The sequence below is a fragment of the Carcharodon carcharias genome, chromosome 1, assembly GCF_017639515.1.
Source record: "Carcharodon carcharias isolate sCarCar2 chromosome 1, sCarCar2.pri, whole genome shotgun sequence".
In the NCBI taxonomy this organism is placed as follows: Eukaryota; Metazoa; Chordata; class Chondrichthyes; order Lamniformes; family Lamnidae; genus Carcharodon; species Carcharodon carcharias.
The window spans coordinates 39,592,148-39,615,715 of NC_054467.1; the positions used below are offsets into that span (position 1 = coordinate 39,592,148).

The following is a 23,568-nucleotide window of genomic DNA, read 5'->3' on the forward strand; positions in this document are numbered from 1 at the left end:
TTGCTGTATCTGAATTTCGAGGAGAGCCTGGAGGTTCCCATCCACAATGTTAAAGGCTCTCCTACAGCCATTTTTTTTCAGCCTTTCACTAATCAATTGCTGGGAGCAAGGAATACTTCGAGACTGCTTGACAAAATGCTTAGGAGAGTAATTACAATCACTGACTAATCAATGTAGAGATTTTTAACCAATTTGCACACTGCTCAGATTGAAAACACTTATTACTGCTCTTAAAACCCATGCATTATTAAATGCATTTTAAAACTTAAGCATTTATTAACTTACACATTAGTTTTAACAGAAATCAGTCAGATCAGTTCATCCCTTAAACTAAATTGCACAAAGCTCAGATTGAAATTGCACACCAGCGCTTTGGATTAAATTAATCAACCAGACTTGTCCTAGAAAGAGTGTTTCTTTATATTTAATGATCACAATGGCATTTTATAGGAGCCCTCCTCAGATATTTGAGGCCCGATTGATTTTGTTCCCATTAACTTATTGATCATGCCCATTCACATTGTTCTGTTCTGCTGATTCACAAGAAATGTTTTTGTTTGTTATGACAATGAATTTGGACATGAACTTGAACCGTAACTTCAGATCAGACAAACAGTGCATTTTCTCCACCGTGCCCAAAGCAGAAATTCTATGTTGAAGTGATTATTACATACACTGTAACTAATACTATGCACTGCAACTGCCAATGCAAAATAATAAGGTTTATCATTCTGTTAGCATCCGCAATATTTTGCTTTTATTTATAATTCTGGTAATTCTTTCAAATGAATGACTACTTTCATTTTCTTTGTTTTTTAGTTGCATTTATATTTAACTGGATTGGATTCTTTTTATCCTTCTGCTCAACCAACACCATTGCAGGCAGATATGGAGCCATCTCTGGATTTGGGCTGTCTCTTATAAAGTGGATTCTTATTGTAAGGGTAAGTGTTCAATGTCTTATGACAGTCACAAATGCTTTGGAAGAATTATATCTCTATTTAAATGCTCCTGTTATTTGTTTTACTTGAGAATATGCTTCTTGTTAGTTTTACTGTAATTTTGGAAGACATAATACCCATAATTAGCGTTCAAGAGAGTATTTCAAAACAAATGGTCTCAGAATCCAAAATGTGCTGGATTATACCTTAGGAGAAGCATTGGCCTGTATTTTAGCTCAGGCATGCATTTTGTCTGGGGCTGCAGTTTTGAGGTTGAGAAACCTAAAGAATAACAAGTTTTCCAACCATCCTGTAGGTCCTTTAAGTCTTTTACCATCAGTTTCCTGTCCATAGGTGGGTAAACTGACAGCCTGGAGGCCTTTGGGGTGTGGCAGCCTCGAGAAGAATGCTGGAGCCCAGAAAAGCAGCTAGGTCTATTGGAGGGAGAGGGTTTGTATGGGAATGGTCACTGGCACCTGCATGGGGCATTCCGATTTTGGTCCAAGGGCACTTGGGGCTCCGATGGTGGTGGGAGTTGAGGGTTTGATGGTGGTGGGGGTGGAGCAGGCAGATTGTCAGGAAGTTGGGGGAGCGTGGAAAAATGAATAGCTTGTTGGGCCTGGTGGAAACATTCCTGTTCTTACCTCATGGATTCAGCTCCTCGCACACCTTTCACCTGTTGGGTTTCCCAAGGTCTGGAAAACCTAGCTGACAGAGTTAAAAATAGATCAATCATTAAAATAGATAGATAGATTGTTAAAATGAAGGCAAGAAGCCTCATTATGAAGGTCATCTTGAGCTGAATCATCTACTATTTCTCCCTACTGATTCTGCCTGACCTGCTGAACTTTTCCAGTACTTTTTGTTTTGATTTCAGATTTGTAGTATCTGCAGTGTTTTGTTTTTGTATTAGAACCTAATTATAATACTTAAATGATCACCCCTCCCCAGCCACCCAAAATCCCCCCATGAGTGGATTTGTCATTCATGGCTCTTCCAGCCACCTCTAAAACCAGAAGGGATTGGAACAGAGGTGAGTTGGGTTCCTGCTTTTGAATTTTGACCTGACACCATTCCACTGTTTTTGGGAGTTAAGATTTAGCCCAATGAATCCGAAATGCAAAACTAATTATCTGAACGCCAGCCTTATTTTGGACTAGTAATCTGCCTTAATGTGAAGAGGGATGAACTTGATGCAACATGATTTCAATTGCGTTAAATGTCAATGAAGACTGGTTTCAATCCTGCAAAGTTTCCATGATGGTTGTTTTGTTAATAGGTACAGAAAGGAAATGGCCCCAGTCTTAACAGGGAGAGTGGGGAGGGGCAGCTTTGCACATTTTTTTGTGGAAGAATGGGTTTTCCTCAAGCTCTGTCCAAATTAATGGCAAAACCTGACAAAATCTGTTTTCTAGCCAGATTAAGGGGTTTGTCAGCTATCAGGTGGGTAGGCCTGCATCATCAGGTCGTAGCTAGGGAGTGGAGAGGAGGCCAGGAGAGATGGAGGTCAATAGAGACATTCGTGGAGGGGCTGGGAAGGATATTGGGAGGGGATCGAATGGCATTCGAATCCAGTTGGTGGGAATATTAACAGGTTCGCTTAGTTGGCTCAGGGAAAGCACTTCTGCTCCTCTTAAATAAAGCAATGCTGGAAAAACCTTACCTTATTCACGCAGCAACTTTGCCTCCCTTTAGCTTTCACGTTTCTGGAAATCCAGGACACCTGGCTGGCTAGTGTTAAAGTTGGAACGGGGAGAAAAAAACCATTGGCTGGGATTTTCCGTGCCCGCCGGTGTTGGGCGTGTTTGGTGGCGTGAGCAGACAATATGGCAAGAAGACCAAAAATCGTTTCATGACGTGGTGAAACCAGTTTGCAATCGTCCACTGCACCCGCCGATGGCAGGGAATGCGGCTCGCCATCGAACGTCGGGAACCTCATTGTAATACATCAGCATATCATTATAAGGCCAGCCTGCTGGACATATCCCCCCACACTGGATCATCCGCCCATGACGGTGGGAAAGCATGCCGACGTGTTTCACAACAGCACATGTGAGGCGTGCACTTGTTGGGCTGAACTTCACTCGGGACTTCGAGGATTGTGTGCCTGCCTTGCTTCAGTCAACACTTGCAGTCATCAGCGCCAGGCTTCACAGACAGCACCACATCACTTTTAGGGAGGCTCACGGGTAGGTACCTACCCACCACATCAGCCATATGTGGGTGGCTTTTCAATGGCTGCAGGGCAAAGTCTTGCTGGGGGAAGGGGGAGAAGTGGCCTCAGGCAGGGAAAGAGGCTGCAGAACAAGAGCTGTACTGGGGAAAGAGGGTATCCCAGAGCGTGTGTGGGGCCACATGTTGATCTGTTAAAGTGGCCTCAAGACGGCGAGGGCTGAGGAGGCAGTCTCCAGAGGCGATGAGGCCCGATGGAGATGTGAGGGTGTGTGTGTGAGAATGGATGGTGATGTCTGTTGAGCTGGCAGTGAGTGAGATGCCAGTGAATGTGTGATGGGCTTGAATGTGTGAGCTTAGACTGATGAGCTGGCTGCCATACCCTGGCTGCACAGATGAGATCATTCATCCTCTATCCACACTGGGTGCCTGACCTTTTCTGGGCCAGAGTGGTAATGTTGCTGCCCCTCCTGTGGCCAGAGCAGGGTAGAGGTCATCTCAGCAGGCCTCCACGGTATCCAAAAGGCACTCGAGGGCTGCAATCTTCTTGCCTTTTGGGGCCATGTCTTCTTTGTGGCAGTCCTGGGCTGGAAGCACTGATCGCGGCTGTACTTTAAATGTGGCGGCTGATGTGATGAAGTGGCAAGGTAATGGCTTGGCTGGTGAATCAGAGCCCACCCACCATCAAAATGGCATGTATCCCAGGATTGCATAATTAATGCGGCAGGTTTGCAATGATATGGCGTGTAAAGCTGCCATGGCGGCCGACGTTTTACCCAGCTGTTACTGCAATTAGTGCAAATCTGGGATGATTTCGCCCCTTATGTATGCTTGGCTGAGAGCCCAGAAAACCATTACTCTGTTGAAATACCTGAGCCCCAGAGAGAACATTGCTTGACTGACAGCTCTTTGGTCTTGGTTATCAATTTCACAATGGTTATGTACACAAGGTTAAGAGGTTTCAAGGTCTTGTACTTTCTGCTACTGATGCTTTAAAGTTCCTGGATGATTGACACTTTTATTGGGCTATGGTGAAAGGACCTTTTAACATAGTGGAAAGTAATGAATTAATGCTTTTTTAAAAGCTTTTATTTTTACACATCCTATTGTCACTATAGGGTTCATAGTTTTGATCGTGTCCATAGAGGTTAAATGGGCATGGAAGTGTCATAGCTTGGCATTGGGGGCATGAGGATGGGTGGAGGGGTGTTGCTTGATGTAGGAGGGATGACGGGTCATAGGGGGTGGATGGAGGGGCAAAGCTTGGAATAGGGAGCATGAGGGCCCATGGGTGGAGGGGTGTAGATTGACATAGGGGGCATGACGGCCATGGGGCGTGGGTTGAGGAGCATAGTTTGGCATAAGAGGCATGAAGGGCCATAGGAGGTGGGTGGAAGGCCATAGGTTGGCATGGGGATCATGAGGAAGATCTTTTGATTTGTCTTTTGAAAGGCTCCCTGATGTAGTTTTTGACTCAGGACTCCTCTGAGGTGCTATTAACCATGATGCTTTAAAAACCTGGCCCAACTCCATGGAAATTGTCAAGGAATAGGCCATGCCTATGTCTGCAATGGACCCAGCCAGGTCAGGAGTGCCAGGTATGGATTTTGACCCGAATCAGCCCGCACCATTTGAAGGCACTCATAAAACTCAGACAGCCCAGGAATGGGGTTGGGAATTCAGGAATTGGAACCCACCCAGCCTTTTTAAAGTGTTTCCGAGTCACCCTGACTCATTGCCAATCCAGATTATCATCTCGATTACCTCAAAATCTTTCCTTTAGTATGGAGCTGAAAATTGCACCCAGTTGTACTCCAATTATGCTCTTACTGAGGATTTTATAAAGACTTATCATTACATCTCAACTTTTATATACTATATCCTTTGCTGTTTGTTTAAATGTGAGGTGTCCAATAAGCAAGAACAGGTTTCATGAATAAATGACCTCTCCACATGCCTGTAATCATGGTATGGCTACGCTATCAGTCTGGCCTACCTAACTCAATTTTTATTCCTTATCTATGTTGCTTGAAATTAGGTTTCAACAGATAATTTGCTTGTAATTTAATATGAATATTTCTTTTTACAGTTCTCGGATTATTTTATCGGCTATTTTGAGGGGAAAGTTTGGCTCTGGTGGATTTTTCTTGCTGTCGGTAAGATGTTTTCCTAAGTGACTTGCTTTGATTTGTAGCTTTCTCTGGCCAATTCCCAGTGCTTTGAATAGATAAGTGTACATTGCAAGTTGGATAAATGCATATGGATATATGTGAAAATGAAAATTATAATAGTGTCTCTCATTAGCCTAAAATCATTTTCGGTTGCATTAACAGACAAATGCTTAACATATTCTTCTTCATTTTTCTGCTAGTTTAGTGCAATCTTTAAACATTTAAGATAAATTTGTTATTGCCTGGGTTAAATAATAGCAGACAGAAGAATGTCATCCAAACATGTTTAGCATTTGTTCACTAATTTGTCAAAAGTAATTTCTTGGCTATGATTTTATCTGTCCCCAAACTCTTTATTTTGTGTTAGGTCATGAGAAGTGTCAGTTCCCAACACTCATTACATTCTCATGAAACGCCTTAGGGTAGCGGCACTAAAAAGAGCTTGACTGTCACTGCTCCCTCTCATTATGTCCCTTGATGCCACTGCTCCTAATTCAGGTTGGAGTCCTGTCATTTCCATGGGTAAAAAGGAGGGAGTCAGTTTCTGCAATGATTTTTCTAAGTGGAGACCTCAGGGCAGCTTATGAAGCCCATGAAAATATTGTTTTCCACGCTGTTTAGTGTGTGAAGGGAAGCACGTTCTATTATAGAGTCTTAATGATGGTGGGAATACAAGTGCTTAACAGTGCTATTTCATTGGAAGAGTGATTTTAGGGCACTTCATTGGTTACGCTTGTTTTCCATAGTTATTATCTAAACTTTTTTTTTTTGGCCAGATTTAACTTTGACAAGATGTTCAAATATAGATTATGCTAGTTTTCCCAGCTAACAATGTTAGTTATGCTTTAGTTGCTGTTGATTTGCTGAGGAACTGCACTATACAAATTGGAATTTGGACTGTGTGCAATTTTGCCTGGGAACCATTGAAAGTCATTTTGATGAGGGAAGATGATTGACTTACGGATTGGCAATCCATTCAACCTTTAACTATCGAAAATGTAAGATGAGATTCTAAACAATGACGAAGAAGTAAATCTAAAATATCAAAAGAGATGAAGGAATTTGAGGTTGTTTTTGTCGGCAAAGGATGATATCTTAAGGTAGCATAATAAAAGCTTTAAAAATTGTTAAGGGGTTTGATTAGGCTGGCCAGTGCAAATTCTTCACTATGACAAAGGGTTTTGATATAAAAAGAAATAAGACTAAAACTTAGGAACATTGCCGCCCAAAGAATAAAGTGTGCCTCTCAGCCATGAAAGCCCTTGAAGCAGGCAGTATAAATTCATTCAAAAGGCAATTAGATGGTGGAATTGAGTACAGAATTTATGTGAGATGGTGTAAAGGAAGGGTTGAGATCTATCAGAAAATAATTCAGTTATTGTGTCTTAAGGCCGTATCTTGTTATTTTACATTCTTGTATTCTACCCTAGCCTTATATATAAGACTTTAATAATGTGATGTATCCCCAGTGCAGGAGACCAGCCCACTGTAGCAAGACCATGAGGAGTTCCAAATATTTGGTGACAGGCGACTGCAGGACTAGCCTAGATGTTTTGCCTAATATTGCTGCTCTTGAATATATGTCATCAAACAAGCACACCTGCTGTAATTCAGGAATAATATGATCCTACATTCTAATAAACTTTAAGTTGGGAGAACATATTTTATACAATTAATTTAATAAATTCATTTTAGAAAGCTAATAAATTGCAACACTGTAATATTATGAGTTGTGATCTTACTCCTTTGCCCTCATCAATTTGAATTATTGGTTTTAACAAGTCTTCAAATGGTGTGTAGAAGTTGCCAATCATTGGTTAGACAGGGAAGTGCTGCGACAGTGCAGCCTGTAGTGGAAGGACACAATAAAGAGGCAGCCCAGCGTTCTGGGCTTGAAGACGTACAACTCAACAGTGCTGTATCATCAAAAATCCAAACCTCATTTTGAAAAGCAAATTAGCATCTAATAATTAAAGTACACTAAAGCTATGTTGGGGATGCCCGCCACACTACACTCCCCTTTAAGCCAAATATAATTCCTGGAGACGCTTGAAAGACTATATTGGAACTGAGTTACCTCAAGTTTTAGCTTGCTTTGATCATATTAAAGGCATTAAAAGTGACTAGTCTACCAGGAATCAGATTGTATCTCATTTTCTTGGGTTAAACTAAAATTAAGATTTGCAATATTACAGCATGGACAGAATTTTGTTTACTAGACTGTAACTTTGAAAAATTGCAATAACATTTCACAAAGTTGAAGTCACCAAATAACATATGCACACTTAAAACCAGATTTATCAATGAAGTTAACAGCACACAGTGAAGGTTGTCTTGATTATGTATCTCATTCCTCGAAAGAGCTGCCCAAGAATAATCTATGATTCATGGGCTTTGCACAATTCCACAAACATAAAAGATCTCTAATGGAAAAATAGATAAAGCTAGGATTTATGTAACATTGTTTGCTAATAGAACTTGTTGTTATAAGGGTGGGTTAAATAATTGTCAGATGGTTTGTGCCTTAGTTGGCTGCCACATTATTCTGGAATTAAGCACCGTTCTAAGAAACAGAAAAATTGACAGGTAAAATGCTTTGACTAAGTGATATGTGTAAACAAGTTTGTTTGGTTTGGTGAACATTCAAGTGGTTTCATTTGATCAATTTTGTGCATTTAAGCTGTTTTTTCCTGAGTAAGTCTGGTTAAGCACCTACAATATAGGCGATTGCCAATTGAGGTCAATGTAGGCATTTCGAAAATTATAACTAATAGAGTTAAAGAGCAGTAATTTTGATCTGGTTGTCATGTTTACATATCCAGACATTACAAATGTACAACATTTTAACATGAAAAAAATCAAATTTTACTAAGTAATTGCTAACAATAATCTTCATTTTGTGCTACATATGTTACTATCAGTTTAGCATATATTTTCAAGCCTTATAAAACTATTTGGTTAGCTAATTCTTGAGAGAAGAATTTTTATTAGGTCCTAATTTTTAAACTCCGATAAAGCTTTAGAAAAATTTTCCACTAAAATGGCAGTGAGTTGAAGGCTGTGATTCTTACCTTGGAATACAAGTTGAAGGTTTGTTTCAGAATTTATGATATCACCTGAACTTTACAATTAAGATGTGCTATTGCTCCTCATCTTATTGTTGCTAAGCGCCTATCTTTTAGAGTTACTTTATAATTCAATTGCAGGTGGCCATTATTCTTCCACCAAGGATTTGGGAACACTTCATTACTAAATGTTATGCCATAAACTTCCCTGACATATTTCATTTTCTTTCAATCATTTGCCAAACATTTCTGTTTTCAAACCCATTTTGATTGTATCTATTATCTACAATGTGGCAAACCCTTTCTGTGATAATGTTTAGAAATTTTTAATTAAATAAAGAAAATGAGGGTCCTGTTCAAAACTCTCAATAATAGCGCTAGTTTGACTCAGTGATAGTGAAATTCCCTGAGCCGGGAGTGCACTCTTTCATGCATGCATGCGGAGGAACGCACAGATCTCCCTGAGGCAAGTGCTGCCTCAGGGAGATTGGCTCACATTTTAAGCTTTAAATAAAGCTGAGAAAAAAATTTCCTTGCCATGGCCCCTCGTGACACTGTCACATGAGTTGCGACATGTCCATAACTTTTATTTTAAAATATTGTGAGCATTTTAAATCCTCCTGAAACCTCATCCCACCTGTGGATGAGGTCTCATGCTTTTTCAGAAGCCTGCCAGGGCTCCTGGCCTGCCCACCAACCTTAAGGTTGGACGGGCAGGTCCATTAATGACTTCAACTACTTTGTTAATGGCCTTAATAGGCCGTTGACAGGTCGGCGGGCGAGCAGCCGACTCAAGTGCACGCCCGCCGAACTGAAAGTGTGAATGATGTGCTGTGACATCGGGACGCACGCCCAACATCACCCCTTGTCATTTTACGCATCAGCGAGCAGGGCCCCCCCACTGCCGCTTGCCGACCAGGAGATATAGCCCTATATGTTCAAAACTAAACGAGCTTAAGACACAGGGTTGAAGGCTTGAAACCTCACAGCTATTCTTTTCACATAACAAGCCTTTGAGTCTTAGGTAATGAATACAAAACTGATAGTTGCTAGGGAGCGCAATGGTTCCAGACTCGGGCTTAATCAACCAAGACTAGCTTTGCAATAATGGTCTACAATTAAACCACATAACCCTAGCTTTGCACAGGCCTAGGGACATGTGTTATATTTTATTTGTCAAGTAAGGATTTACAATTCATCAGAACATAATATTGGGTCAATTGATTAACATGCTTCGCTTATTTGATCATTATACATAACTAAACTAAAAATAATTGTAAAATATGAACTTTCCTACAGGGAAATGGGGATAAATGATTTTGCACACTGAGTTATAGTCTGGAATTCACTGTTTGAAAAGGTGATGGAAGCAGATTCAACAATAACTTGCAAGAGCGAACTGTATATGCACTCAAAAAGAACAAATCGCACCAGATTTTTGCTCCCGAGGTGGGTAGCACAAGTTGGGAAATTTCCCTTATAAATTCTTTATAAAATATCTTATAAAAATAAACAGACTTGAATTCATAACACCACATCAAAGACAGCTAATCTTTCAATGAGCTATTTGAGCTGTCAATCAAATAGTGAATTTACAATCCCAACCTGAGATAACTGCAGGTTGCAGAAAGCAACCAGGCATTAATAATGACATAATGATAGCCCTTGGGATAAAGTCAACAAACAGCTATTGTAATTGCTTGAACAGAGTTTTATCAACTGGCACTGATATGGGTAGACTTTTTTTATTTTTAAAGGTCTGTGAATTTAAATAACTTCATGGCTTGAGTTCTTTAATTCTCACTGACACAAATAGGCTGCTTTTTAAATTTTTTTAAAGGGATGAGTATTTAAGTACCATCACAGTTTGACAGTTCTACAGGCCTTATCTGCCCTTTCTGAGCTTTTATATCTCCTCCATAAATTTATGACTTGCTACAGTAAAAAGATGTGGTCTGTTTGAATTCAGCACTGAGTTGAAATTGCCCTACTGAGGTTGGGTATCCCTCGTGTGGATCTTGCTTTCCCCTACCAGCACAAATGAGACCTGTTGAAAATGGAGGTGGGACTTCTGAATCTCGGTCCCACCTGACGTTTTTCAAGATCATGAAAATGTGGCCCATTGTAGGGCTATGGTGAAAAAGCATGGGAGTGGAACTAATTGGATAGCTCTTTCATTGAACCAGTATAGGCACAATGTACCAAATAGTATCCTCCTATGCTGTATTATTCTAAATGAATTTAAAGTTGTGCTTTTGAGCCCCACTTCAGAACTTGAGCACCTATGCTAGGTTAATGTTTCAGTGCAGTTTTGAGAGAGCGCTGCATTGTTGAAAGTGGCTTCTTTTGGATGAAATGTTAAAGAAGGTCATACCTGCTTTAATACAGAAAATACTAGAAACTGTCAGCAGGTGAGGCAGCATCTGTGAAGAGAGAAACAGAGTTAATTGGCAGAATTTTCACTGACCAGAGCCGTAGGGAGTTGTTTGGTCAGAAATGGGATGGGGTGGAGGGATAGTGGGGAACCACCATTTGGGATTCCCCACTCTCCTGCTTAATGATGTCAGTAATCAGTTTGCCACTTGGATGACCAGCTTCATTGACAAGTGGACCTCCAGTTGGTTGGGGAGCCAGTTACTGATGGCCACAGCAGCAGGTGGGTCTTCACCAGAACAGGGTTCGGCTTAAGGGTGGGGAGAAAGGTCAATGGGGGTAGGACAATCGAAGGGGGCTGCTGATCCCAGTGGGGAGGTTGGGCCCTGAGGCAGTTTGGTCAGAGGCCTCATGGTGTGGAGATCAGAGACCTGGGATGTGGGTTTGGATGTTTGGACCTGATGATAGAACTGTTGGAAGGGAGGTGGGGGGTCAGAGCCTGGTGGTGGGGTGGATTGGGGGTGGCGGAACAGGGTCTTGTGGTATGGTGGTGGGGTATTGGGGTCTAGTGATGGGGTGGTGCAGTATCAGGGCCTCATGGTGGGGTATCAGGGTCTATTGGTGGGGTATCAAGGTCTGCTGGGGGATAGGAGAGGTTGGGAGCTTCGGTTGAAGGTTATTGTGGTGGGGGCTGTGGGGGGGCCCTGATCTTGGAGCTTCTTGAGTCAAAGAGATAAATGTGAATGTGTTCACCTCCTGAATCCACCAGGAAGCTGCTTGTCTCTTTGATGCTCAGGACAGAAGGTTCAGGGGGTACATGAGGAAGAACTTTTTTACGCAGAGTTTAGTGGGTGTCTGGAATTCGCTGCCCAAGTTGGTGGTAGAGGCAGAAACTTTTAACTCTTTTAAAAAGTATCTAGATCTGCACCTAAAGTGCTGTAAACTGCAGGGCTGTGGGCCAGGTGTAGGAAGGTGGGATTAGAAAGGGCACCTGAGTGTCCTTGGGCTGGCATGGACAAGATGGGCTGAATGGCCTCCTTCTGTGCTGTAACTTTTCTATGGTTTCTATGGTTCTAAACCCAAACAGCAGTGGTAAAATGTCAGAATCTGTATAACAATGAGGCTGAGAGCCTCATTATCATATTTAAAACAACAGCCTACCTTCTTGGTTTGGATTGGTCACCTCCCGCTTTCCTGTCTCATTTAAAGCTGGAAATGGTGGTGAGAGGTGGTGCTGATGTCTGAGATGATTTTGGGCTCTTAAACAGATTTTTGACATTTTAACTCCCTATCTGACCCAAACCTGTCTGTTTTTCTCAGTCAATATTATTCAATCCAACCTTTCACCAGAATTTGAAGAAGTTGTAGATTTAGTAGTTTGATATGCAAGTACAGAGCCAGGGAAAAGAGGTGGGTGGGGTAGAAAAGAGCTAAAGGAAGTGATTAAATTTTAAAAAGTTATCATTGGTGAAAAGCAAAAGGAGCCTGGTAATGGGACAATAAAGAAACTAAGGATGGATTCAGAGGAGGTGTACATGGTTACAGTAACACTATTGCCAGCGCTTGCAGTCTGATCAGTGGTTGTCAAACTCAATGTTGAGGTTGGAAGACTGTAGAATGTAAAATTGAGAATTGATGTGCTGTCCTTTTAACGTGTACTGAGCTTCATTGGAACAGTGCAGGAAGCTGAGGGATGAGGGGTTGGAGTAAGAGTGGAATGTAACATTATAGTGGCAAGTAACTGGAAGCTCCAGGTCACGCTTGAGAACAGAATGGAAGTGTTCAGCAAGGCCGTCGCCTTATTTACATTTGGTCTCCTTAACATAGAGGAGGTCAGATCATTGGCAGCGAATACGATATACTAAATTAGGAGAATTAGATGTGCATCACTATTTCACCCAGAAGGAATGTTTGGGGCCCTGGATAGTGGGAAGCGATAAGGGCAAATGCTGGAAAGAAGGCAACTAATATTGGTGGTAATGGAAGAGTGAACCAGGGTATCAGGGAGGAAATGGTTGCCCCTGATGCTGAAAGGGGAGGGGAAGATGTGTTTGGTTGTGGCATCATGCTGAAGATGGAGGATGATCTATTGAATGTGGAGATTGGTGGGATGTAAAATGAAAATTAAGGGTCCCTCATTGCACTTCTGAGAAGCAACTTGGCAGTAATTAAGATTTACCATATTATTAAAAGTTCATAACGCCTGATGGAGAAGCTTTAATCTTCTCTGGTGTGTTTAGTGGGTGCCTAGTGGTCAAGTATCACAACTTCACACCCCTCATCTGCTTGAATCCTGAATGGCTCAACAAGATAATGTTGCGGTGATGCTTCTGGAGGAGAAGGGCAACTGGGACAGGAACTTCTTGATTTCCGTGTTCAACTGTGCATGAACAGATGCTGGGAGTTGCTGTTCAATTTACTGCATAATAATGATAAGCAATAGCTACACCATGACTCTTGCAACAACAACAACTTGTATTAAGATAGTGCCTTTAAGATAATAAAACATTGCAAGACACTTCACAGGAATGTTAAAAAGCAAAATTTGACATAACCCACGTAAAATAAGGTAAGGGGAACCCCACTAACTACAGGCTGGTCAGTTCAGTGGTGGGAAATCTTTTAAAAATGATAATCTGAGACAAATTTAAGTCACTTGGACAAATGTCGAACAATTAAGGAAATCCAGTACAGCTTTTTTAAGGGTGCATTGTGTTTAACTAATGTGATTGAGTTATTTGATGAGGTAACAGAGGGTAATGTGTTGTACATGGAACCCCAAAAGCACTTGATAAAGGGTCACATAACAAACTTGTCAGCAAAGTTAAAGCCTTTGCAATAAAGGTGACAGTGGCAATTTAGATATGATATTGTCTGTGTGACAGGAAAAGAAAATGGCGGTGCATAGTTATTGTTTTGGACTAGAGAAAGATATATATTGGGAGTCCCCAGGGGCCCATATAGGCACCACTGCTTTTCTTGATCTATATTGATGACCTAGACTCGAGTGTGCAGGCAACAATTTCAAAATTTGGAGATGACACAAAATTTAGAAGTATTGTGATCTGTGAAGACGATATTAATAGAATTCAAAAAGATATGGGCTGGCTTGTGAAATGGGCAGACACATGGCAGATGAAATTTAATTCAGAGAAACGTGGTGAGAAAGAGTGAGGAGAGGAAATAGAAAGGGTACAACTGTAAACAGAAACAGAAGAACTAGAAGTATATGTACACAAATCGTTGAAGGTGGCAGGAGAGATTTAAGAAGTGGTTAAAAAGGCATACAAAAGATTAATACCCAAGATAAGGGCTCACGGAATTGGTAATATATTAACATGGATGGAGGATTGATTAATGGGCAGGAAGCAGACAGTGGGGATAAACAGAGCATTTCAAGTTAGCAGGCTGTGACGCCTAGGCTGGACTTTTTTGCTCCTCGGGTGCATACAATCAGTGGGCTTGGCAGTGGAGAGGAAATGCGCCCCCAACTGTGATCGGCCCCCGAGCGCAATTTCATGCTGGCTGGCCAATTAATGGAAATCACGAAAAATCACCATCAATTGTCTCTTTGATGGGCTCAATTGCCTGCTTAATTGTCGGTGGGCACGCTTCCAACTGCTGTGTGTGCCCGCCAAGCAAGTGCGCGATGACGTTGGGACGCTTGCCCGATGTCTTCTTGTGCTATTTTGCGGCCGGATGGGTTGGCATGCGCCAGCCTACGAGACGTAAATTCTGGCTTCAGAGTTCCACAAGAATCAGGACTGGGGCTTCACCTACTCACAATCTATATTCATGACTTAGATAAAAAGACTGTGGATGGAATTTTACGTCAGTGAGAATTTATAATCCTGCTGAAGCCAATGGACCTTTGAATGGCTCAGCACATTTTATAGCTCCACCTCCGCTGCACAGGACCCTAAAATTCCACCCTGAGAGTAATGTATCTAAGTTGCTGATGATACAATGTTAGGTGGGAATCCAAGCTGTGAGGAGGATATAAAGAGGCTGCAAAGAGATATAGACAGGTTAAGTGAAGGGGCAGCAAGGTGGTAAGTGAAGCATAATGTGTTAAGTGTGAGGTTGTTCACTTTGTTGGTAAGAATGGAAAAGCAGCATATTTTTAAAAAGTATGAAACTTCAAAACGTTGATGTTCCAAGAGACTTAGGTGTATTCAAAGTTAGCATGCAGGTACAGTTAGCAATTGGAATAGCAAATAACATGTTAGCCTTTATTGCAAAAGATTTGGAGTACAAGAAAAATTAAGTCTTGCTGCAATTCTATAGGGTGTTGGTGAGATTGCATCTTGAGTACTGTAGGCAGCTCTGGTCACCTTTTCTAAGGAAGGATCCACAGTAATTTTTCACTTAGCATCGTAGTTGAATCCCTGAAAAGTGCAACTTTAAATGAAACGTTAAGAGATTCAGATTTTCCCGTTATACCCAATGTGAAAGCTGTAGTTAGGTTCTGTGGAATATTTCCTGTCAGGAAAAAACATTAACACATTATACCCTGCAAGTTTAAATACTGAAGATTTCTAAATTAGTGTGTTCGTAAACAAAATAACTTACAAAATAAATTTTTAAATACAAAAGAAATATGCTAACTCTTTCTGCTTATCTCTGCTGCCCAACCCTCCCGCTGCCTGACTCTCCCGCTGTCCGATCCACCCACTGACTGAACTCCCCGTTGACCCTGCTGGGAACCACGTGCTCCTCATCCTCCCACTAACCGAGATGCCCACTCCCCAATCCTCCCATTGACTGACCCTTGTGCTCCTCACCCTCCCACTCCCAAAACCCCTGCTGGCTGACTCTCCCGCTGGCTGTTCCTTCAGCTCTCAACCTTCCCTCTAGCTGACCCTCCCACTCACTGTTTCCCTCTCCTGAACCGTCGCTATGAGCGAGGTTTTAGGGTGATTAGAGGCGAGAGGCAGGAAGCAATCTAGATGAGAGCAGTTACAAGTTGCAGGATCATGGAGGTAAACTGCAAGCTGGAGAAGCAGTGAGTGGGCCGATTGGACAGTGGGAATGTCAGCAAGCGGGAGGGTAAGGAGCAGGAGGGTAGGTAGCGGAAGAAGGGTTGGGGCAGGAGGGTTGGTGGCGATTGGAAAGTCAACCAGTGGGAGGGTGGGAAGTGGAAGGGTTGATGAATGGAGGGGTTGCTCTGCAGGAGGGTCAATGGTGAGGGGCAAGGTCAACAAGGACAATCGGCGGTGAGTCAGGTTTGGTAGGCGGTGGGGTCGGTGAGCGGGAGGTTCGGCAAGTGGGTTTGTCACCAAGAGGGAAGGTCAGTCATGGGGAGGGTCAGTGGCACCAACCAGTGGAAGGGTCTGGCACTGGAGGGTCAGCTGGAGGGAAGGTCAGGAGCGGGGTGTGTTGATGAGTGGGAGGGTTGGGGAGCAGGGACTACTCCAAAATGACACCGATCAAGTCTCACAATTCCATGTTGCACCCGGCACAAAATAACATTAATGTGAATCCATAATGCTAAACGGAAATACTGTCCCTATTAAAAACACCAAGTTATTCTGAAATGACTTAAAACAGGGCAATGTAATGCAGGGACTTAGTGTACTTGCATTGGAGGCAGTGTAGCGAAGGTTCACTAGACTGTTTCCTGCGATGTGTCCTATGATGAGAGACTGAGGGCAGTATTGGCCCAGATTTGCACTAAGCGCAGTAGAGGGTGGGTAAAATGACGCTTTACCCACTGGCCACAATGGCGGCATCTCATGCTGTATCATCCTAAACCTGCCATGTTAATTATGCATTTCCAGGAAACACGCCATTTCCATGACAGGTGGGCTTTCATTCGCCCACCACACCATCACCTCGTTGCTTCATCACGCTTGGCGCCATATTTAAAGCACAGCCATGCGCGCACCTCTTATTGCTTCCAGATCAAGGCTGCTGCATGGAAGACTATGTCCTGAAAGGCAAGAAGACTGCAGCTTCCAGGTTCAGTGACACATCCCTTGAGCGCATTTTGGACACAGTGGAGGCCTACCGGGATGTCATCTACCCTCACTATAGCGGCAGGATGGGCAGCAACATCACCAATCCGGCATGGGAGGCTGTGGCAGCGGTGGTCAGTGCCAATGCCCTGCAAAAGAGGACAGGCCACCAAGTGCTGCAAGAGGATGAATGATCTCCTGCGTTCTGCCAGGGTAAGTCACTCTTCTCATCACTCTCAACTCTCACACTCACAAACCCAGCACACATCCACAGGGCCCTCACTCACTGCCAGTTCAAGGGACATCATTATTCACTCTCTCAAACACACCTTCATTGTCCTCATTCCGTCCCTGCAACCACTCACCACCCACACATACCAGGTATACTTATCATCTGGCCTGGCAAGTGTCCTGCTTACACTCTCTCCATTTGTATTCACGCAGGACAAGCTGGCACACAACAAGAGGGAGAGGTCGCAGACCGGTGGAGGAATGCCTGAAATCAAGGTCCTCATGGATTTTGAAAACAGAGCCATCCAGCTGGCCAGCGAAGACCTGGATCCTTCCTGTGCTGGTGGCGATGTTGGCAGTGCTCTACCAAGTAAGGATCCAGCAGTGCAACATCCATCAGACAACCATGCTGTGAGTGATGTGTCCTGTTTCACAGGCCACTGCCATGCACTAATTATCTCCCCTTGCTGTCTCAGGCACACTTGGAAAACAGCCAAGAAAGTCCCCAACCTAGGGCCTCCAATCAGGCCCCAAGGGAAGCTCAGAAGAGGAATCCACTGAAACACTTCCTGAAGACCTGTCACAGCGTGCACCCACACCCTCCACCAGCGCAGAGAGACATACTTGGGTGGGACTTAGATTTAGAGTAGTCTCAGGATCACAATCTAGTAAGCATATCGCACTGTCTGATCCAAAGCACGCTGCGGCAGGGATTACCTAGGTGTCCGGCATTTGGAGGACTGCTGGAGGTCAGAAATTTGCTGAGTCCGAGTCAGATAACGAGCCTCTGGACTTGATCATACCTCAGTTGCTGCAGCTGCAAAGGCCAAGCTCGAGAACATCAGGAAGGGATGTACGCTGCACTCCTCAGATTGCAAGGGATGATGGAGGGGTCCGTCCAAATTCAGAACGAGGTGATAGCGCTGGCATGCCAACGCATCGAAGTCAACACTGGTAGGGTGTAGAGCTCTTAGTCCAGTACGTCACTCCTGCATTGCTGTGCGGGCTCAACTCCATTGCTGATGCCACAGTTGGCCTCCAATGGTGTGTATGTGAGAGGGGTGTGGGGCAGCCTGATCGCACTCCAGTTGCCCCTTCTCCTCAAGGAGTCAGCTAAGGGCCCTTGGGCACCCATAGGAAGTAGGATCAGCAGGTATACCCCCCAGATCTATCTACCCAGGTGACTCCAGGAGTGTTCGGCCCATCCGAATTCTCTTTTCCTGTGACCTCAGCAGATCCAGCGCCACATGCCAAGGAGGGTGCCACTGCCACATGGCAGGACCCTGAAAGCAGGCCGGACCCTCCAAGCCTAGGGCCTCCAAAGGACACCTGCCAAGGTCATCACAGACAACAGTCTGCAGTCAGCAGGCTGCCTCTATCTCTGGTGTGGATGCCCGGCGAGCACCAAGATGTAGCGGCAGGGTTAGGAAAGTTAAGAAGATGTAATTGCACAGCCTAGGCATGGGTGTCAATCACTTGTACATACTGTTCACTATTGTAAATAAACTCCCAAGGATGTCTCCCTGCCTGTGGCTCCTTCTCGTGATGAGCAGTATTCCTGTCACTCAGATGTGAAACCTTTCTACAAAAGATAAAGGCAGGTGTCTCAGTCCAGGGCCTCTTCCCTGTGCTTTGTGCAGCCTTCAGACCAAAGTGATGGTCTGCCCTCCCATTCCCTGGACACGCTACTGATGCCTGCACCTCGATGGTGCCAGAATGTCATGGGCAGGCGTCACAGAGTTCCATCATTCTCTCTGTGCGCTCTCAGCGCCTTTAAGGTGAGTCTGGCCCAAATCCCTTCAGCATCTGTGACCAGTGATGCTGTGCTCCTGAAGGGATCAGGTGCTGAAGGTGGCCAAAGGGTCAGATGCTTTGAAAGTTTCACGGCTGTAACTCTGTGACATGACCCTGACCACAGAGGCAAGCAAGCTGCCTAAGACATTCTTAGAGGCTATGTGAAGATCTATGGAGTGTCCTCACTGCATGTCATCATCATCCTCCTGCAATCAAGCAACTATTAGGACCTCCACTGTGTCTCAATGACGGGATCATTGTAACAGAGGGCATGTGTATTGCCATAAGCCAGACTGGATTCAAACACTCATGGATGCAATGTGAGGATCCATGGTGTCTCATCACTGCATGTCATCGTCATCCTCCACAAATCTAACAGCTATGAGGGCCTCCCGAGCGTGCCAGCCTCATTTGGCCAGTGTAAGGCCTCATCCCCGTCATTGTCACCTTCAAGGGCCTTGTCACCCTCATCACCATAGACGTCTTCCTCATCAGAGGAGACTTCCAGCTCCTGCATCTCCTCCTCAGCCAGCTCCTCTCCCCGTTGCAGAACCAGGTTGTAAAGGGTGTAGCAGGCGCCAACAGTGTGTGACACCCTCTGTGTACTGTATTGCAGGGCTCCACCAGACTGGTCCAGGCATTGGAACCTCACTTTCAGCATCCCGATGGTTTGCTCCACCAAGTTGTGAGTTGCAGCATGAGTCTCGTTATACTGTCGCTCTGCAGCAGTCTGAGGCCACCACACGGATTTCATCAGCCACAGCCCCTTGTCACCAGGAAGCCATCCCTGCAGCTTCTGTGGACCCTGGAAGGTGTCAGGGACCTGTGACCGACTGAGAATGTACGAGTCGTGGTCACTCCCTGGAAACCGTGCACAGACCTGCAGGATGCGTTTTGTGGTTGTCGCACACCAGCTGCACATTCAGCGAATGGAAGCCCTTGCGGTTGAATTAGTTGACCCCTTATTGTGAAGGAGATCTGAGCACCACGTGAGTGCAATCGATCACACCCTGCACCTGTGGGAAACTCAAGATCTGGCAAATCCAATCACTCTTACATCCTGGCTCTCTTGGTCCTAGGCAAAATGTACACAATATTTGCCCTCGCAAAGACGGCGCCCATGACCTCATGGATGCATTTGTGGGCAGAGGCTTGTGAGATCCCACAGAGGTCACTTGTGGAGCCCTGAAAGGAGCCACTGGCGTAAAAATTTAGCGTTGCGGTCACTTTCACGGCCACTGGCAAAGGATGCCCTCCATGTTCCCATGGTGCCAAATCCTGCAGTAGCTGGCAGATGTGACCTACCAGTTCCGTAGGCATGCACAGACTTTGGCGATACTGGTTGATGGTCATTTGCAGGAATGAAAGGTGGCATCTATAGACCCTGGGCCTAGCTAAGTGCTGACCAGCGATGGCTCTCAGTGGCTCTTTAGCAGCGTGTGCGGGAGCCACAGCCGCCCCTTCTTCTGAGGGTGAAGTACAGCCTGGTGCCTCTGTCGCTCTCTTCTCTCTCATCTCTGCTTTCTGTAAGCCATGAGGCATGCAGTTAGTTCACCAGGCTCCAAGCTCCTGCTGTGCTCCTCCTGCATAATGAAAGAGAGAGACGCGTGGGTTAGCTTGGGTATACTAAGAGCCTTTCTTAGTTAAGTCTGAAGGCCACTTAACGCATCCCAGAGAGTGCTGGCCACCACTTGGATGGCCAGAGTTTAACATGCTGCATGGCTGCCCAAAACCCCACCCACCTCCGTCCCAATCCATCTGACCAATTGGCAGCAGCTTTGCCCATTGGACTGCAAACTCAGCTCAGGTGCAGACATTCTCCTAACCTGCGCTACAAGGCTGCACTGTTACCTTGAACCATGGGGGAGACAGGTCCAAACCGGGATGATGGTATTTCAAGGGGCTGTGAGCACCTCCACCAGTGACTGCTCCATGGCCAGCTTTAGTGAGGAGATTGTACAACGTGTCAAATTGTCCAGCTGCTCTGCAGTCCACTGAAATGCTCATTAGTTTGCAGTCTGTGATCAAGGGGTGAAAAACCCTGGAACACTTGGTGGCACTTTGATGCCTTTGCGTTGCTTGAGTGGGCAGATAAGCTAGAGGTCTGACTCCAGGCATGTCAATGTGGCTGCACCTGAACTGTCTCAGCTGCAGAGGAATGGTCACTTTATACAAGGTCTTCTTAATGCGTGACCATTTCCCACACCCCATCCCACACCTCTCATTTGCTTGTGCACTACCATAAACCACAGGGCAGTCCTTGACCCCCTCTCCCATGTCACCTCAGCCGCAGGGCAGCCCTTGCCCACATGCCTCCAATGCGCCTTAACCTAGAAGTCTAACAGGCAACCCGGGCGAGCGCTCCATAACGTTACTATGCACTCAACTCCAAGTTCTCCTCAAAGTGCAACCCGCCAAGTGCACGTCTTATGTATGCTGTTGTGAAACATGTTGGTGTGCAATCATGCCAATGTGGGTGGATGATCCAGCAAGGGGGATGATTCCAGTGGTCCGGCCTTATAATGACATGCAGATGTATTACAAGCAGGTTCCTGACATCTGATGATGGGAAACAGGGTGTGCCATCGACAGGCCTGAATGGACGATTACAAACTGGTTTCACAACTTTGTGAAACCAATTTCTGGCCTTCTTGCCATATTGTCCACTCACGCCGCTGAGCAATTCCCATGCCAGCGGGCATGGACAATTCTGCCCTGGGTTAATTGGGGCTATATTCACTGGAGTTTAGCAAAATTAGAGGAGATTGAAACATACAAGATTCTGAAGGGACTAAAAAGGATAGACACTGAGAGAATGGCTGGAGAATCTGGAACACGGGGCCACAACCTCTGTTTGGACTTGTGAATCACAGTTGCATGCTTGTTGTGGGATGGCTGAGTTGGTACTATAGATAGAGTTGATCAGCAGACACTTCTTGGGTGGAACACATTCTGTTTATTAACAAAGGCACTCAGCAGCTACACATGTGTGCTTCTACATCAAACTCTATCTCCATACTTCTGCTTCTAACAACAGACTACTGAGGTAGCCCGTGCTACTGTTCTATTGGTTCCAGGAGAACATGTGATCTTTCTTTATAACTTCCTCCTTTAGGTATACTACACATTACATAAAACCACAATTACCAAATTCCTCCCCCTTTATTTGGAAACACATTTTACATTTACAATTACAATTTTCTCAAAATAGCAAATTATCTACACAGATAAGTGATTTCCAAATTCAGTCTTTCTTGGGATTTCCTTTGGTGTGTAGAATGTCTTAGCTCTACAGATTCAGACGCTTTGTCAGGAACCTCATTTTCTAGAGTTGCCTGAAATAGCTGAAAATCTGTTTCCTCAACTCTTGAATTTATACCAGACACATCAGACACATCTGTACTAGGTTGAGTTCTTTCAACAGGAAACGCTGACCCAGTCATGAACACTGATGGAATCAGTTCTTGGTAATTTGTTTCTCTCTTCCTCAGATGATTCACATGTCTCTGTACGACTCTGCCTTCCACCTTCATATGGTAAGATAGAGGTCCAGGCGCTGCATTTATTTCACCTGGTAACCACTTTGGTCCTTCTCCAAAGTACTTCACATATACCGTATCTCCCAATGGTAAACTTCCTCTTACAACTGTGCCAATCGTGTCTAGTTTTCTGACTTCCCTGACTCCTTTCAACCTTCCCCCCTCACCTAATTCAGCATTAATGGGCTCAATCTCATCCTGAGACGGTGTTTCATCAATAATTCCGCAGGTGTGACACCTGTTGTTGTGTGTGGGGTGGCCCCTAAAATGATAAAGAACGCATGCTAGCTTGGTTGCTAGGGAATCTCCAGTTAACTTCTTCGTTCCTGACTTGAACGTTTGAACCGCCCTTTCAGCCAGTCCATTTGAGGAAGGATGGTACGGTGAAGTTTTTACATGAGTGATACTGTTGAAGTTGATAAACCATTGAAACTCAGCACTCGTAAATGCAGTGACATTATCAGAAAAAGCACTTCTGGTAGTTCATTAATTGCAAAACTTTGAAGTAGCTTCTCTATTGTAGCAGAAAACATTGGTGACTTCACCTCATATATGTCCATCCATTTTGAGTGGGTGTCAACTGAGCAGAAACATTGTTCCCATGAAAGGTCCCACAGTCAATGTGTAATCGTACTCATGGCCACTCCCAAGGATACCAAGGGTAACAGAGCTGTTGAAGGTAACTTGTGCAATTGCTGACACTGCACACAATTCTTTACTAAACTCTTTACTTCTCTATCCATCCCAGGCCACCATAGATAGCTGTGCATTATGGTCTTCATTCGGGAAATTCCTGGATGTGCACTGTGTAGTTCAATTAACAATGGCTTTCTTCCCTTTGGAGGAACTATCACTCATGCTCCCTACAATAAGATATCATCCTGGCTGACTATTTCATGTCTTCTATTAAAGTACATTCTCATTTCGTCAGATACAGGTTCTTGTGACCAACCATAAACCACTTGTTCTCATACTTGAGGTAGGACTGTGTCCCAACTTGTCCCATCTCTGATCTGTCCAGCATGTACCGGTGATGAATCTAAGAAATCTAACAATAACACGAGTTCTCCTGGAACTGGGACATCTTCATCATTTTCTGGTAAAGGCAAACGACTAAGTGCATCAGTGTTTGTAATTTGATTTTCAGGTCTATGTACAAAAGTATACCCGTATGCTGCCAGGATCAGGGCCTTATTTGTGTTTCTGTGTCTTCTTTCGATGGGCCGCCTTCTTTTTAACAATGACTTTAATCTCGGCCGTCTTTTCGACTTCCATATTGGCCAGACTACTCTCAGATGTAAGCTTGACTTGAATGAGCTCAGTGG

The 23,568-nt window shown here is 44.4% G+C and overlaps 1 protein-coding gene across 6 annotated transcripts in view; it reads left to right on the forward strand.

The window, feature by feature from the left end:
• The window catches only part of LOC121283848 (NEDD4 family-interacting protein 1-like), a 185,067-nt gene that overhangs the window by 19,873 nt on the left and 141,626 nt on the right, over positions 1-23,568 (forward strand). For 2 of the 6 annotated variants that reach the window (XM_041198664.1, XM_041198656.1), the window contains exons 3-4: positions 820-944; positions 5,203-5,269. In XM_041198664.1, coding sequence (XP_041054598.1) covers positions 820-944; positions 5,203-5,269 — 192 coding nt within the window. Of the gene's footprint in view, positions 1-819; positions 945-2,636; positions 3,131-5,202; positions 5,270-6,753; positions 7,011-23,568 lie in introns of those variants that run through there. The other 4 variants (XM_041198639.1, XM_041198647.1, XM_041198677.1 and 1 more) reach the window with 4 other exon arrangements.